General features: G+C 52.7%; 1 protein-coding gene across 1 annotated transcript; it reads left to right on the forward strand.

The window, feature by feature from the left end:
- Positions 1-12,843: 12,843 nt before the first annotated feature.
- Positions 12,844-15,536, forward strand: EN2 (engrailed homeobox 2). Its single transcript, XM_061997310.1, has 2 exons — positions 12,844-13,375; positions 15,220-15,536. Exons 1-2 carry the CDS (start codon positions 12,844-12,846, stop codon positions 15,534-15,536), a joined length of 849 nt encoding a protein of 282 aa, XP_061853294.1.
- Positions 15,537-15,958: the final 422 nt, after the last annotated feature.

The following is a 15,958-nucleotide window of genomic DNA, read 5'->3' on the forward strand; positions in this document are numbered from 1 at the left end:
GAGCAGCCTGTCTCCTTTAAGGCTAAACAAACAGCATTTGCCTTCAAAGCTCCCAGAAATGGTTGTCCTAATTTCTCTGCAATGTGGTACTCTGTTTTTGTGAAGGCTCAAGCTGCCTCTCACCTCAAACTCTTTCTGGCTTTTGCTCAGGAGCAGGAGCCAGAGCAAGGGGCTTTAATGGCAGTAATTTGGAGTGGCATTAGCTTAGATAAAAACCAGACCTACACTGGTCCTCAGCGATGTTCCAAAACACATTGCAGTTTCTAACTGGGTGCTTTGAGCCAATGTCCACTCTTGAGCTGTTGTATTTGTTCTTCCCCTCGGGCCTATTCCTCAACAGTCCATAAAATTCCTGCTGTTATTTTCAGCCCCATCCTATTGCTCAGCTCAGCTGCCAGCTAGCCCTGTCTCCTCTCAGCCCACTTGATTACCCACCGTCTGTCCTCAGATACAACAGACCTCTGCCTGCCCTCATCACACGGGTTTATCAGTGAAAGGGGTTCAGCCCCATGGAGTGTAATAAGAAGCAAGATTCATCCCTCAAGACACAATCATTGATTTCAAGAAGGTTGAACAACAGTATTCCTGGCCCTTGCACTTTGCTGATTTTCCTTCCCATACCTTCAGTCCATTAATTGGAATAGGAAAAGATCCTCCCAAAAAAGTCCAATGATGAATAAGTGCCTGTTATTAATGGATGATATTAACATCCCTTTTATCAATGCTGATGCAACAGAGCATATGTCCAAACACTCATGAAAACAATACTGCTCTGTGTGGGAGTGCAGCACCATGTACAGTTTTGCAGGAAGGAGGGAAAGCAAGGACAAAACTAGTTTCTGATATACCAATTAATTGAAAATAACTGTGAGGTCAAGGATCAAACGGCTAGGAATATACTCTTAAAGATGCTGCATATGTTGGCTTTTTACAGTGCTGCTCAACTCTACCCAGATTTCACGTCCTTACTGGAGTCCTTGGAGTAGAATTTAGCTCTTCTCTCAAATCCAGTTATTCATAAAGCTATTTGACCAAAACTGGGTTGCTTAACTCTTCAGACAATAAAACATCCTTTTCCTCTGGCCCTTCTGTTCTACCAACAGCCTTGGAGCTGTTGGGTCAAAATACCGCTGAGTTTATAAACAGAGAATCAACACAAGGAGAAGTTCAGAAAAGACCATATCCAGCTAAAGACAATTCCTGCTGGTTTAGCTGATGATTGAGCTCAAAAAAGATCCTGAAGTACTCACTTAAATTTTAAAAAATCGAATTTACTTTGTCCATGTTCTTTCCTCTTCTCCCTCTGCTTTCAGCACATGGCCTAACAGATTGATTACCTGTCTGGAACATGACTACAGAAAGATCTCCAGAAATTGGACCTAGTTCTGGTGGTATCATCCACCCCTCGAGGACAAATCAGTGCTAACACGATCCATGTATCCAGCAGCATCCATCAAAGCTGTGAACAGACTCCCGGTGAACTTCTGAATAACCTATAGGCTGAGAATGACCCCAGGAATATGCTCACAGATTATGAAATTCCCCCCATCTTCTGTGCTATCTCTCTGCAAGCTACACATGGCATCATTCAGCCTAGAGGCATCTGAAAGCTCCATGAGCTTTTGCAAGGACATGCAAATTGCTTGGCCTCTATACTGGCCTTTTGTAGCACCATTGATTTTACTCAAACAAAAGCAACACACATGGATCTACTTTGTCCATATTTAGGAAAGATCTTTGATCATCAGCTGTAGAAGCTGTGAACCAGAGGCTCCTCCACGCTGTAGGACTCACAATGTAACTCAACAAGGTGCCAGAGATGGAGCAAGTGTGAGATGCCTTGTCAGGAGAGAGCACCCTGCTGCAGAAAAAGAACAGAAAAAGATTACGTGATTCACAAAATCATGAGGAGGGATGCTGTGAAATGAAGATTTCATCCCAGAATTCTTCATCTCGTCTTTTTTCTGGCAGAGGTGAAAAATGCGACATCTGTGTCCTGGGAGGGTTTGGCTATATTGACTGATTATACAAATATTTAGAGGCCAAAATCATTTGAAAACAAGCTTTCTGTTCAAAGGTATTTGATACCAGAGGAGATCAGGGTGTGTAGCATCCATTCCCACTCAAGCCCATCAATTTCAGTTCACCTGCTTCTGGCTCATCCACGTCTTTGCAGACAAGCCATTCTGCCTGGGGTCCCTCTCCCTGCCCATCCCATTTAACATCGCAACATCTTTGTGTGTAAAAGCCAGGAGAGCCCAACCTTTTCTTTCTCATTTCTGTTACCTGCAACTACATCTCTGCTTTGGTCTTTCTCCTTCATCTTCATCTTTCTCCATGAGAAGAAGTGTGGAGAGTCCCTTCTCCACTTCCCATGCCCACGCTCCAGGCAGAGACTTGCTGGATAACCCAACTGTTATCACAATGTTCCTGCTATTTGGTATAATAATACTGCTGGGATGATTTCCTTCCTACTATTACTGATTCATTTAATTGATTTCACAAGGAATGGCTATTGCTGCTCTCAACACCACCTGCAGCACACTGAGAGTGTACGGTATTATTTACATTTGTGTTTGCCCACACCAAGGCTGACTATACCTCCATAAATATTTATAACAGCAGTGTGTATCTACAATACCCAGGCAATTCTCAGCAAGTTGTGTGTCCCAGGCTTTGTGATCTGTGGTTTTATATCAGTCTAGTGATGCAGAAAAGAAGGGGGAAAGGGAAAGGGAAAGGGAAAGGGAAAGGGAAAGGGAAAGGGAAAGGGAAAGGGAAAGGGAAAGGGAAAGGGAAAGGGAAAGGGAAGGGGAAAGGGAAAGGGAAAGGGAAGGGGAAAGGGAAAGGGAAGGGGAAGGGGAAAGGGAAAGGGAAAGGGAAAGGGAAAGGGAAAGGGAAAGGGAAAGGGAAAGGGAACTTCCTGGTCCACAAGAGCCACTAGTGTTTGCTTGAGCAAGGAGAGTTCACACCTCAGGAAGGGATCCCGTAGGACAGTACAGTTTGCAGATGCTCCATGACACACAAGTCTCGAAAATCGGGAGAGCAGTCTCAGGGAGCACGGGAGCCACCTTTGTACAAGCTAATTCAGCTCCAATGCCTGTGAACAAAAGAGTGAGTGGATTCACTATCCTTAAGCAGTTGCTGTGGGAGGCAGAGCACCAAGTGGCATCTCCAGTCAGCACGGCTGGGCATTCACAACCCAGGTTGCAGGGGGATGTTTACTGAATGACACTAATAAAACCCCAAAACAAAGTGGGCTAATGTCAGTAATTCCCTTGAACAATTTAAATGCACATATTTTAGGAGAGGAGCAGCCTCACACACATCCTTTCTCACACTGTGTTCATACAAGCTCTCCAAATATCAAGGACAATGGGGCTGCTGCACTTTGGAGAAGAAAGTGAGAATAGCTTTGGTGACTGGCAGTGCAAAGCAGAAGCCACAGAGTGCCAGCTATACGCTACCCAAATGTCACAGAGCCTTGGGACTGCAGAAAAGGGTGGGAAAGATGGTGTGTGAACATCTTCTCTGTACAGGCATGGAGAGATGAAACAGTCTGCTTGGGATCATGGCATGAAGGTGGCCACCTCACTACTGCTTACCTCAGACTCTCCACCCAGCAAACACCCTGCACCTTCCCACACAGCCTGAGCAGGAATGTCTCTGCATCTGTCCCCTGGTGATGCCCAGGCCTCAGCGCTGAGACAGGGTAACCACACAGTGCTACTCTTGGAACCCTAAACAGGTCAGGCAGATGTGGTTCCCTCACCATTCTCATTCCAGGAGGAAGTATGGCCCGTCACAGCTCTCCTTTCAAATGCCTTTTGCGACATTTCCCAAGGGCTGCAGAGAAACATTCCAGCCACTTATCCATGCTTGCAGCATCCCAGGAGCAAGGGAAGTATCGCCACTGGCACCTTCCCTTGCCATAGGGCAGATCATTTAGTATCAGGGACCTCCTGAGTATAGGAGATGAACAGTCTGGGACCCAAACCCCAGCTAGAGCAAAGAGAGATGCTTGTATCCCTCTCCGTGAAGTTTGCATCTGTCTTAGTGGTAGAAAGGGTATTTTTTGTCCATGATGAGATCAAGGATGCATCTTCCTCTCCTTGTTGCCCTGCAGAAATGGCCGCAGGCCACTGCATGAGGCAGGACTGGACATAGCCTCAGGTTGGGACTGGTGAGGGGAGCAGGTTGTACCCACTCAGGGCAGTAAGGGAACGGGAAAGGGCTACCAGCTGACTTTTTAAGTACTGGTCCCAGGGCTCTGGGCTTCTTGCTGTTCATGCCTGAAATCAGGCAGGGTACTGCCTTTGTCAGGTGAAAAGAAGTACCCCCCAAACCCCACCTCCTGCCTGTCATGCTGACTTGCCTTCACCAGGGACTGTTATTCATCAAAAAACACAGATGGATGCGGAGTAGGGGAAAGGATGGGTGGGAGTGATCGCTTGTGTGGTCCTGTCCTCTTTGGCTCCCCGCAAACAGACAGCAGCAGCAACCAGCCTTGAGGAAGGGGCATAGCCTCCTTCCCTCAGCCTCAGGGAGTGGGCACAGCCTCTTTCCTCCAGCCTCAGTGAGGAGTGGGCGCAATTTCCTTCCCCCAGCCCCTGCGGGTAGCAGGACTCCCCATACCCATCACCTTTTGTATCCCACAGCCCCCCATGTGCCATCTCCCACCCAAGCTGGAGCTCCAGAGGGGCCATTTCCCCCACCATGATGTGTCCTGCTGAATGACACAGAGGATGTGAGGTTTTGGGCGTTTAAGCAAGGGATTTCACCTCTTTGCATCTGTTCCCCTCTCTGACAGCTGAAAGGTGCCTGTATGGGACCAGGGACTTGCCCAATGACCTCCTTCAGCCCGGGCCCCCAGCATTACCCCCTCCACTCGTCCCCCTGCCTCCTCTCAGCAGCCCTTCTCCCAGATTTGGGGAGGCTCCAGCTCTGCTTTCCCTGAGAGGTGGAAAGATCACTCCTTTAATCTTGCCCCTAACCCCGTGACCTTCCTCTCTTAAGGAGCTTTTCCCCTTCATGTCACTGCTTTTTAAAGCCTCCTTTACAAATAAAAGCAATTTCCTTTTGGAACTGTAACTATGACATGGGGAGATGCGCTTCTTTTTTGGACAATAAGGGGGTAAGAATGGGGGGCCGGCTCGCTTTTGGTGTTTGTGTTCGGACAGGTCTGTTTATTTAGATACTTTACATAAGACAAACACCAGGCAAGTTAAAAGCTTTAATTAAAAAAGGTGGTGAGCTGGAGAGAGGAGGAAAAGGGAGAGGAGGGGGTGGAAAAGCCTTTCAATTTACACAGTGACTTAGCGAAGCAGCCCCAGACAGACAAGATAAATACATCCCCGGAATCCGAGAAACCTAGAGGACAAAGACAACGAATAAGGCAAGATCCATCTACAGAGTGCAGCAGCACAGCACTTCGGTGCCGAGCGCTCCCGCAGCCCAGCCAGTCCCGATACTCCATGGATGGGCTGCAGATGGTCCTCACCCTTTCTCTTTTTTTTTTTTTTTTTGGCCTCCTGTAAAAAAATCCCTGCGAGGAGGGCGAGATTCCCGGCCACCCCCCGCCCCTTCTCGCTGTCGCCCCGCTACCTGCCCGTGAAGATCGTAAGGGGTCAGTTTTATCATTCCCCCTGTGGGTGGAACCGGGGTGATGCTGCTGGGCCGGGCTGGGGAGTCGTGCCGCCGCGCCACAGCCCCACTCCCGCCGGCAGTGCCCAGTGGATGCCCTCGTGGGCAGCACAGCCCTGCAGACCCGAGTAGGGAGTGAGGGCAATTGCGGGAAGGGGAAGGTGGAAGGAGGCGGCAGAGGGAGCGACAGAAAGGAAAACAAAAGAAAGGAAGAAAGAAAGATAAAAAGGAGGGAAGGGAAGGGAAGGGAAGGGAAGGGAAGGGAAGGGAAGGGAAGGGAAGGGAAGGGAAGGGAAGGGAAGGGAAGGGAAGGGAAGGGAAGGGAAGGGAAGGGAAGGGAAGGGAAGGGAAGGAAGGGAAGGGAAGGGAAGGGAAGGGAAGGGAAGGGAAGGGAAGGGAAGGGAAGGGAAGGGAAGGGAAGGGAAGGGGGGAAGGAAGGAAGGAAGGAAGGAAGGAAGGAGCTGCTTGTTTTCCTCGAGAAACTTTTCTGAAAAGCATCCTCCCTGTCCCCTCTGCATCCAGTCCAAGGCCTGACTCAAGTGTACAGCACTCCTTTTTCTCTTTTCCGAGAAGTCACCGCTGGGAAAAGCAGATTTGGTTTGATGTTTGATTTTTGGGCATGTTTTTGTTTTTGGATTCTGTGTACCCAACGTACCCTGGCCGTGTCTCCTCCGCTGCGGGTAGCCTCTCAAGCCCAGCACGGTACTCCGGGAGGCAGTGGAGCGGGGGGCGGAGGGGGGAACCCTAGGGAAATGCACATCTTTATCGAGAGGAGACAAACTGTATCACAGCCCAGCCGCGAAGAATCCCCAGCACTGCCCTCGTCGTTCCTTTTGCAGAGGGATGATGTCCTTGAACATCCTCTCAAATCCTTTCCCAAGGTACCATCCCCAAGATGAGGTCGACCGGAGCCTCCTCATTCTCAACTTGCTGGAAAGCGTCCGTGGAGGAAGGGAAAAGGGCAGAGAGCCCCGATTCTGCCAGAGATGGCAGAGGACAACCCCCTTCCTGCCCCGCACTCCCCACCCCGGGCTCCCGGTCAGCAACAGCTGGAAAATAGCCTTCGAGAGACCATAAAAGTTGATTATCTGGTGCGGAGCTGGAGTGGAAAGTACCCAGTTAATTAGAATGGTGGTATTATTGAAGCTGTGAGTAAATGCCGAGGTGTAAATCCAAGGGAGTTTAGGGGAATTAGCTGCCTCTGTGGAAAGTGCCGGAGCCGCTCTCAGCATCCCGCCCCAGACCCCACTAAAGCTGCGGTCGGTGTAGAGTTGCTGAACTTTACCGTCACAACGGCTTCTGTTGTGTCTGTACGGATTAACTCCTCCGAGTCACCGGAGAAGCGAGGAAACTTTCCTCAGTCGCGATATGGGCGTGTGTGGACACTTGTGTAGCTGCTGCGGGTACGCCTGTATCTAGTCCATGCGTCTAAAACAGTGGGATGAATCGCCTTCGGAGGATTCAATAGAAAAGGGTTTAGGAAAAACATTTTTGGGCTTATTTGGAGCTTCTCTTCCCTCCGCACCTCCAGGTGGGCGGGTGTATGGAGAGCCCGACGGGGGCCCCAGCGGATCCTCTCCGGGAGAGGCACCGAGCAGCCGCACCTCCGGGGCCGGGGCCGGAGCATCCCCCGGGCGGGACAGGCAGGATGGGCCGGGAAGGGTTGTACCGGGCACGTCCCGCCCGGCTACAAGTGGCATAAATTGGAGGCCAATTTTCTGCCTCTTCACAAAGCGTTTGCGGATGTATCTCGGAGGCGTGGGCAGGTTACCCTCCCAGATCTTTTTGTCATTGTTACTGTAAAAGTTTTCATTATATTTTTTTTAAAGGGGCACAAAGTATTTATTTGCACAAGCCAAAAAACTTTCCCACGAGGACTGGGAGTTTCAGTCCTAGCTATGCTCCGGGATGGTGAGTTTGTAGGGCACAGGCTGGGCAGAACAAAATCCAAACACTCCAGGGACGGAATCGGCACCCAGTGCCATCCAATGCCACTCAGTGTCCTGGCGAAGCCCCACTGGCCCCGGAAGACCTTACTAGGACTTGCCACAGAATTCTGCAGGCGCCGGGCCACGCTGCAGCCAGAACTGCTTTCGTTATGGAAAACCATTGAGCTCTTTTCTTTTCTTTTCTTTTCTTTTCTTTTCTTTTCTTTTCTTTTCTTTTCTTTTCTTTTCTTTTCTTTTCTTTTCTTTTCTTTTCTTTTCTTTTCTTTTCTTTTCTTTTCTTTTCTTTTCTTTTCTTTTCTTTTCTTTTCTTTCTTTTTCTTTCCTTTTCTTTTCTCTTTCCTTTTCTTTCCTTTTACTTCATTTTACTTCATTTTTCTCCTTTCTTTTCTTTTGTTTTTTGTCTTTTTCTATTCTTGTCTCTTTTTAAACTCTATTATTTTCCATTTTATGCATTCTGTTCTACTCCTTTCCTTTCCTTTCCTTTCCTTTCCTTTCCTTTCCTTTCCTTTCCTTTCCTTTCCTTTCCTTTCCTTTCCTTTCCTTTCCTTTCCTTTCCTTTCCTTTCCTTTCCTTTCCTTTCCTTTCCTTTCCTTTCCTTTCCTTTCCTTTCCTCTCCTCTCCTCTCCTCTCCTCTCTTCTCCTCTCTTCTCTTCTCTTCTCTTCTCTTCTCTTCTCTTCTCTTCTCTTCTCTTCTCTTCTCTTCTCTTCTCTTCTCTTCTCTTCTCTTCTCCTACCCATAGTCACATAGTTGAGCTGTAGGCTGACATTTAAGTCGTGGCTGTCCCTCCACCGAATTTTGGAGAAAGTCTATTTTCTTATAGTTATTTAATCGTTCTCTATTCAGGCCGGAGGGCTGCGCGCCGTCCCACAACCTGCGCGCTGCCTTGCCGGGACAGCGGAAGGACAGGGAGAGGGGCAGGAGGGGGAGAGGACAGGTGCCGCGTTAGGACGGGGGTAGAGGCAGCGGAAAGTCAGGGGCTGAGCCAGGCCAGGGGCAGGGCGAGGCAGAGGCGGCTCTCATACCTCACCCGAACACCCTCCCCTCCCGTGGGAGGGGGCTGGGGGGTGAGTTTAAGCCCCGCCGCTCTGTGTTGCCGACGGCAGCCGTGACCATCAGCTACTTTACGAGTCAGGACTCTTGACATTCAACCTGGTCCTTTCCCTCCATCCTCCCTGCCCCAAGCTGGTGCTCACGGCCACTCCGCGGGGGGCCCTGGGCCGAGCCGGGGCGGCCGCAGCGGGCCCTGCCCTCGCCACAAACCGGTCATAAAATTTTCACGATCCCTCAAGAAAGTTAAATCCAGGCTTTCCAACCCATCCTTTTACCCCTGTTGACGGGAAAGTCTTCCCCGCGTGAAGCGGATGGACGCTGCCGGCCTCGCTGCCGAGGGTGGAAACCCGGAGGCTACAAAGTGCCCTTGGCTCCACCTGACACGGAGTGGGAGAAAAATTGGGAAAATCTGGTGTATTTGGGGTTTTTTAAATTTTTTGGTTGTCGGCGGTGCAGTGAAAATCCGGCGGCGTTGGGGAAATGCCGCCGTGATGGCTGAGCTCTCCCGGCCGGCTCCTGGGAAAGCCTGGTCAGGGCTCGGCGGAGATGGTTTTGGATGGTTTTTTTCCCTTCCCAGATCGATGCGGGAGCCTGGAGGAGGCTGAGCCCGCAGGCAGACGAGCACGGTCAGCCTTGGTGGAGCGGGGAGAGAAACAGCGTCCTCTCCCTTCTCCTCCCACCTTAGCTACAAAGCTGAGGCTCCAAAGCTGCCGAAAAAGGCACCACTTGGAAATGAAGTCGATGCTGGGTGTGAGAAGGAGGGAAACAGGAGTTGCCGTGGGGGTGCAGCGGTGTGCCCGGGCCGTGCCCGGCGGGGCAGCCTGGCTGCCAGACCCCCTCCGACTGAAAACCAAGAGGAATCACTGAAAACCCGGCCAAATTTGGTGCACAACAAGGTTTTGCAGGCGGTTATCCCTGCGCTAGAAGGATGCAGAGAAGTGTTGCAGACTCCTTGGGCTTCTCCCACTGCTCTGGGCATTTGAGCTTCCCAGCACTTCGGGGTTCGGTTGTTGGCGCGGAGAGGGGGAGTTTCAGAGCATGGGGAAAAGCTAGAAGGAAGAGTATGCTCGAAGAAGCGGTACGAACGGCCCCGGAGCCGGCCCGTAGCCTGGCCCCGGCCCAGAGCCTGCCCGCTGTCCGCAGGCTGTAGGGGGTCGGCCGGCCGCTCCCTCTCCAGCACCGGGCTGCCGCCTTGTCATCCCGCTTTAAAACTTCTCAGTGCCAAATGCATGGAGGAAAGAGGATGGTGCGGAGAAGAGGGAGAGGGGAATGTGGAGGGATGCGTGGGGCTGCACCGCACACTCGGTTGTTTGCGGGAGGGAAAATATATTTATTTTTAATGAGTGGCAGCGCGGAATGAGCGTGGTTGAAACTCCACGGGAAGCGTAGGGGAAAGAAATCGGGCTAGTGTGCGGAGAGGTGACTTTTGCAAGAAGTAGGGCTGCGAGGGGAGGCTGAAGCAAAGAAGTAAACGAAGCCAAAAGTCTATTTTGAAGTCACCTCTCCCGGTGACCCGCGATGGTTCCCGAGGAAAAGCCCCCGCACGCCGCGATGCCGCTGGCTGGGCGCCCGCAAAGCAGCATGAAAACGTGCTGCTGGGGAATGTTTCTACAGAGATTAAACTCCTAGATTAAAATAACCTTGGGGTAAAAAAATGAAAAGAAAAAAAATAGATTGTTCAGGTTTCCTCGGTTAGGTATCAGATCACCCCTTCACCCTCTGCCACCACCCTCCTGCTGCCTCTGCATACCTGAGGTGCTGGATTATTGTCAGAGGACAGGCAGTTGCAGTAATTGTTTTGTACAGCTCTGTTTATCTCCTACTTTTGAGTTGATCTCAGGAATTCTTCTCCCTGTCCTGTGCGGGGTATAAATATCCCCTCGAAGGAGCGGAATAACGAACGGGACCGTTCCCGCGGTACCGTAAGCGAGTGGGCAGGTAATGGGGGGTTCAAGAAGGTTTGAAGTTTTTTATTCGGTAACTTAGGTCCGCCCGGGAGCGAAATATTTGAAGTGCAGCACCTTGAACACGTTTAATTATGGGGTAGTAGCAAAGCGAGAGCTTCCAAGTAATTAGAAAATACTTGTTGGGAGACAGGCTAATCGCTTTTCATGGGGCGCTTGAAGAAATTAACCTCTAGGTACTTGTTTGAGCAAAACAACTTTGGATCAGCTAGCGTTGTTCTTACCTGATGGTGAAATACAAAGGAAAAGGGGGAATAAATTAAAAAGAAAATAAAAATGAAAGGTTAAACGGAAAGGAAAAGAGAAGACGAGGAGAGGAAGGACTCTCTGCCCCCTTTCCTCTCCAGGCGGGGAGTGGCCCGTGTCACTCGCAGGGAAGCCTCCTGCAAATGAAAATGGCACATAGCAGGGAAAGAAGGAGATCGGGGTGCAGTAGCCCCCAGAGTCCTGCCGCATGCGACTCGGCCCCACTAGACCCGCCGTGGGGCCGCGCAGCCCCGCACCGTGCACCCCGTCGGGGCGGTGACACCGACCAGTCCCCGGGGAGCGATAACGGGCCCGTGGCGGGGTAAGGACCCCGCGCCCGCCTCCTTACCCCTCTCCTGCGCGGAGGATCCGCGCCCCCTAACAGCCTCAGCCCCCTAGTCCCTCGGCCATCCAGAAGCACTTTGCTACCGAATTTTGTTCCGAGGGATTTATCCTTAAAGACAAAGGGCAAACCAGCAGCGGCAGCTTTCCCGTCCCAGGGAAGCAGGGATTTTTTGGGGGTCCGGACGATGACGGGCAGGCGTTTTTTTTGGAGAGGGGGAACACGGCGCCGCGCTGCCGTTTCGAGAGCAGGCGGGGGCGATCAAAAGCTTCTGTCCGGCTGAGGGAAGGACGAGTCAATTACCGCTGCCACAGATGCCGAACCGCGCCACGGGAAGGGGACGCGCCTCCCCCCCCCCCCACCCGGGAAGCCCGCAGGCACCAGGCTGATCCCCGTTCCGCTTCCCGCCCCCCCTCACCCCCCCCCCCCCCCGCGACCCCCTTTGTATCACCATCGCTCGCTTAATATTATTTATGCATTTGTGCAAGGAATTGTGGGATTCCGCCCCTCTCCCTGGTAAACAGCGGGGCAATTAAAAACCCCAACAACCCAGCGCGGGAGGGGCGAGGGGATATAAGGCGGGGGTCGCGGTAGTGTGCACCCCATGGCGAGGGGCCTCTCCCCATCCCTCTCGCTCCCCCACGCGCATCCCCGCGGCTTAGGGGGGGGGCGTGGGGGGAGGGGCGTGGGTGCTGTCACTTACTGGAGCTCCCCGCACCACGTGTGCGCATGCCCGCGTTATCATTGGCCCGAGGCACGTGTCGAAGTGCCCGGGCCGGCGACGTCACCGGCGGGGGCCCCGTTAAAACCTTAAAGGACAACAATCCGGAGTGGAAGTGTCCGGGTGCGGCGGCGGCGGTGGCGGCGGCGGCGGCGGCGGCGGCCGCCGGGGCGTAGCGCAGCGCAGGGCGGGCGGGACGGCCCCCCCCCCCCCACCCGCGGCCGCCCCCGCATGTGCGGGCGCGGGGCGGCGCGGGGCCAGGCGCTGCCGGCGGGAGCCCCGCGGGGAGCCCCTCACCGCCCTGCCCTCCGCGGGACACCGGCTGCTGAGCGACCGCCTCCACCCCCGCCCCGGCAGCGCCGTGGTTCGGGATTTTTTTTCCCGTCCTTTACACACACCCCCACCCCCACCCCTCTACCCTCTAATTATTATTATTAATAATAATTTTTTGCGGCGGATGCGGCTCGGCAGCGGCGGCGGCCGGAGGAGAAGGCGGCAGCGGGCCGCGGGACCGAGCGGCTGAGCGGCGGCAGGAGGCGGCGAGCGGCGGCGGGAGGACAGGCGCCGCTGCATTTTCATTTTTGGCAAAGTTGGAACTCGTGGAGGCTCGGCTGCTGGCTTTGGGGTCTCCCTGCGTTTGTTTCTTCTTCTTTTTTTTTAATTACTATTTTTTTTATTCTTGGTTTGGGGTTTGGTTTTTTTTTTGAAAACTCTGGATTTTTAATGCCGGGCTCGGCCAGGAGAAACGAAAGCAAATAGACACCTGTGCGTGCGTGTATATATATATATATATATATATAAGAATATATATATTAAAAAATTAAAATAAAGACCAACCGACTGCAACAGCAACAACAAGCGCTAGGCAGCCGCCCGGCCGGCGGCGGGGCGGGCAGCGGAGCCGTCGGCGGTGCCGGCCGCGCAGCATGGAGGAGAGCGGCCGGAGTCCCCGGGAGGAGGCGGCCGAGCCGCAGGAGTCCGGCGGAGACGCTGAGCCCGGCGGCGGGCGGCGGGGTCTGCTGCTTCCCCCCGGTGACCCCCCGCACCCGCACCCGCACCGCATCACCAACTTTTTCATCGACAACATCCTGCGGCCCGAGTTCGGGCGGAGGAAGGAGGCGGGCGGCCCCGGAGGAGAGCCCCGGCGGCCCGGCGCGGAGAGCCGCCGCAGCCCCGCCGCGGCGCCGGCCCCCGGGGCTCCGCTGCCCGGCGGCGGGGCGGGCTCGCCGGGCCGAGGGGAGGGTGGCCCAGCCGGGCTACCCCTACACGGCGCCGCCAAGAAGGGGGGAGACCCCGCGGCGCTGGAGGCGGCCTTGAAAGCACGGGGGCTGAGCGGCGGCGACCTGTCGGTGAGCTCGGACTCGGATAGCTCCCAGGCCAGCTCCAACGCCGGGAACCAGCCCATGCTTTGGCCCGCCTGGGTTTACTGCACGCGGTACTCGGACCGGCCCTCCTCAGGTAAGAGTTGCCTCGCCGGGCCGCCCAGCTCCCCGCCGCCGCCTCCCCCGCGCCGGGCTCCCCTCTTCGCCTCCGCCCGCCCCTCGCTCCCCCTTTCCCACTCCTTCTTCTGGTTCTTTATTTTTTGAGGCAGAAAGTGGTGAGGGTCTTAAAATCGTCCGTCATTGAGGTGGGAGGGATTGCAGGGGTGGCTGGAGATACGCGGAGCCGGAGGGATAAGAGGGGAGCAGGGAGCCTCTCCCTCCCTTTCCTCCCCGCCGCCGCGGAGGAGCCGGGGTCGCCAGGGCTTGTGGCATTTCCCACCAACTGCCAGGTTTTCTCAAAGAGAGAAGGAAAAAAAAAAAACTGGTTTTGGGCTCGCCGTTCATCCTTCCGGAGATCTGCCCCTGTCGCTGCCAGGAAAACACCCCCGCACTGCGTTTTGGGGAGGAGGGGGGGTTTGGATTTCCACAGGCCTCGCCTTTCTTTGATTGTTCATTTTTTTTTAGCCTAAACCAATCCACGATCGTTTATTTATCTAAAAGAGGCCTCGGAGCGGCCACCGTTTCGTTTCTTTCTTTTAATTTTCCCTTCCATGTGCCGCAAGACAGCTCTGTAGGGGCTGAGGGACATTTCCAAGAGCTAGGGAACTTCTTTGGCAGGATTCGGCTCTTGGCAAGGGCTTGGACAGAACCTCTTGAATTTATCGATACAAACATTGGACAGGGGGAAATGAAAAAATCAAAAGCCAGGGGGTAAAGTGTCCTTCTGCTCCTGCCGGCAGAGCGCGGCTGGCTCCGGCAGATTGGCAAAACCCTCGTTAAAAAGAAGTGGAAACCATTGGGAGAAGGCATAGAAAGCACCAGGAGAGAGATCTGCTCACAGAGGGGAAAAAATTAACAGGAAGAAAAAAGGGGGGTTTCTCTTACAAAAGCAGTGAGCTAGGATTTTCACCCGAAGAGCTGAGCAGCCGAAAGAGGAATTGTAGGGCGAGTTGAAAATTAGTTCGTAATGTCTGAAAACAAACTCTTACTCAGAGGTAATAGTCAAGGCTGAATTGGAATTTACTCCATTGTTCTCCAGTGCTCTCCTTTGTTAATATTTAATTAACATACATCCTCACAATGGCTCGGCCCGGCCAGAAAAGGCTCCTTGTGCTGCCGAGAATAATATTCCCGAGAATAATCCCAGCGATCCGGATCGGGCCGTGCAACGCCATATGGGCACTGCAGCAACGCAGTGGATTTCTTCCCGCAATGTAAACATGCAGCTGATTTCTATTTTTTTATCGCGTCCCACCAAAAAAAAAGAAAAGAAAAGAAAAAAAGAAAAAGTAAGGAGGTTACCTAAAAAAAGAGCTTTCCTTAAAAAAATAAAAATGTTTCCTTTTTTTTTTAAAAAAAGGGGGATTCTTTAAAGAAAAAAAGATTCCCTCAAAAAAATTAGGTTCCCTTAAAAATTAGATGTCCTTAAAAGAAAATAACATTCTGCTCAGGAAATAAAATGTAGCTGCATGCCACTGGCTCTGGTACAGAAGCTTTTACTCGCCGGGCATCGCCGGGGTGGGAAGGGTGGGTGACAGGGCTTCTGGTTGGGATGCGGGGGAGTGCGGCTGTAGTGGCGGGGGCTCTGGAGTGGTGGGGGCTACGGCTCCCGCTCTGCCGCCCCCCGGCAGCGGAGGCACAAAGCGGGGGTTGTTTTTATTAGGGTAATAGTGATGTGTGTGTTCTTTTAGTTGGGGGGAAGTCGGAGCACAGGGAGCAGACAGGAGCGTGGGTGCCTCCCCCCTCCGTTCCCCTCCCCGCGCGGGACTGTCCGCAGCGGAGCGTGGCGGTGTCGGTGCTTCTCCTCTCTCCCGGCCGTAGGTCCCCGCTCCCGCAAACCAAAGAAGAAGAACCCCAACAAGGAGGACAAGCGGCCTCGCACCGCCTTCACCGCCGAGCAGCTGCAGAGACTCAAGGCCGAGTTCCAGACGAACCGGTACCTGACGGAGCAGCGTCGGCAAAGCCTGGCCCAAGAGCTGGGGCTGAACGAGTCCCAGATTAAAATTTGGTTCCAGAACAAACGAGCCAAGATCAAGAAAGCAACGGGCAGCAAAAACTCCCTGGCAGTACACCTCATGGCCCAGGGGCTCTACAACCACTCCACCACGGCAAAAGACGGCAAGTCGGACAGTGAATAGCCAAGGGGGATGTGGGGGGGGGGGGGGGGAAGCAAGGGAGGGGGGCCGTTTGCAGTCAAAGTTTATACAATGCAATAATTTAATTAAAAAAAGAAAAGAAAAAGAAACGTTAAGGGCCAGTGTATAAAGATAATACCAGCATTAATAGTGAAAATATTGTGTATTAGATATAATTCTGCAATATTCTATGTATATATAATTTACAGGTAAAGGTGGTGTAAAAATCCAAGATATCTGATTATAAAATTTTTTTGTTTGTTTTTTGGGGTTTTTTTTGGTTGATTTTGGTTTCGGGGCTTTGGGCTGGTTGGTCGTTGGGATTTGGTTGTTTTTTTGTTTTCCAATTGTATGGAGATTTTAGACACTATGATTTTTTTTAATGCTTAAGTTACATTTTTTATAGACTTAAGCACTGTTTTAAT

This window comes from Colius striatus, chromosome 5, assembly GCF_028858725.1.
Source record: "Colius striatus isolate bColStr4 chromosome 5, bColStr4.1.hap1, whole genome shotgun sequence".
Lineage (NCBI taxonomy): Eukaryota > Metazoa > Chordata > Aves > Coliiformes > Coliidae > Colius > Colius striatus.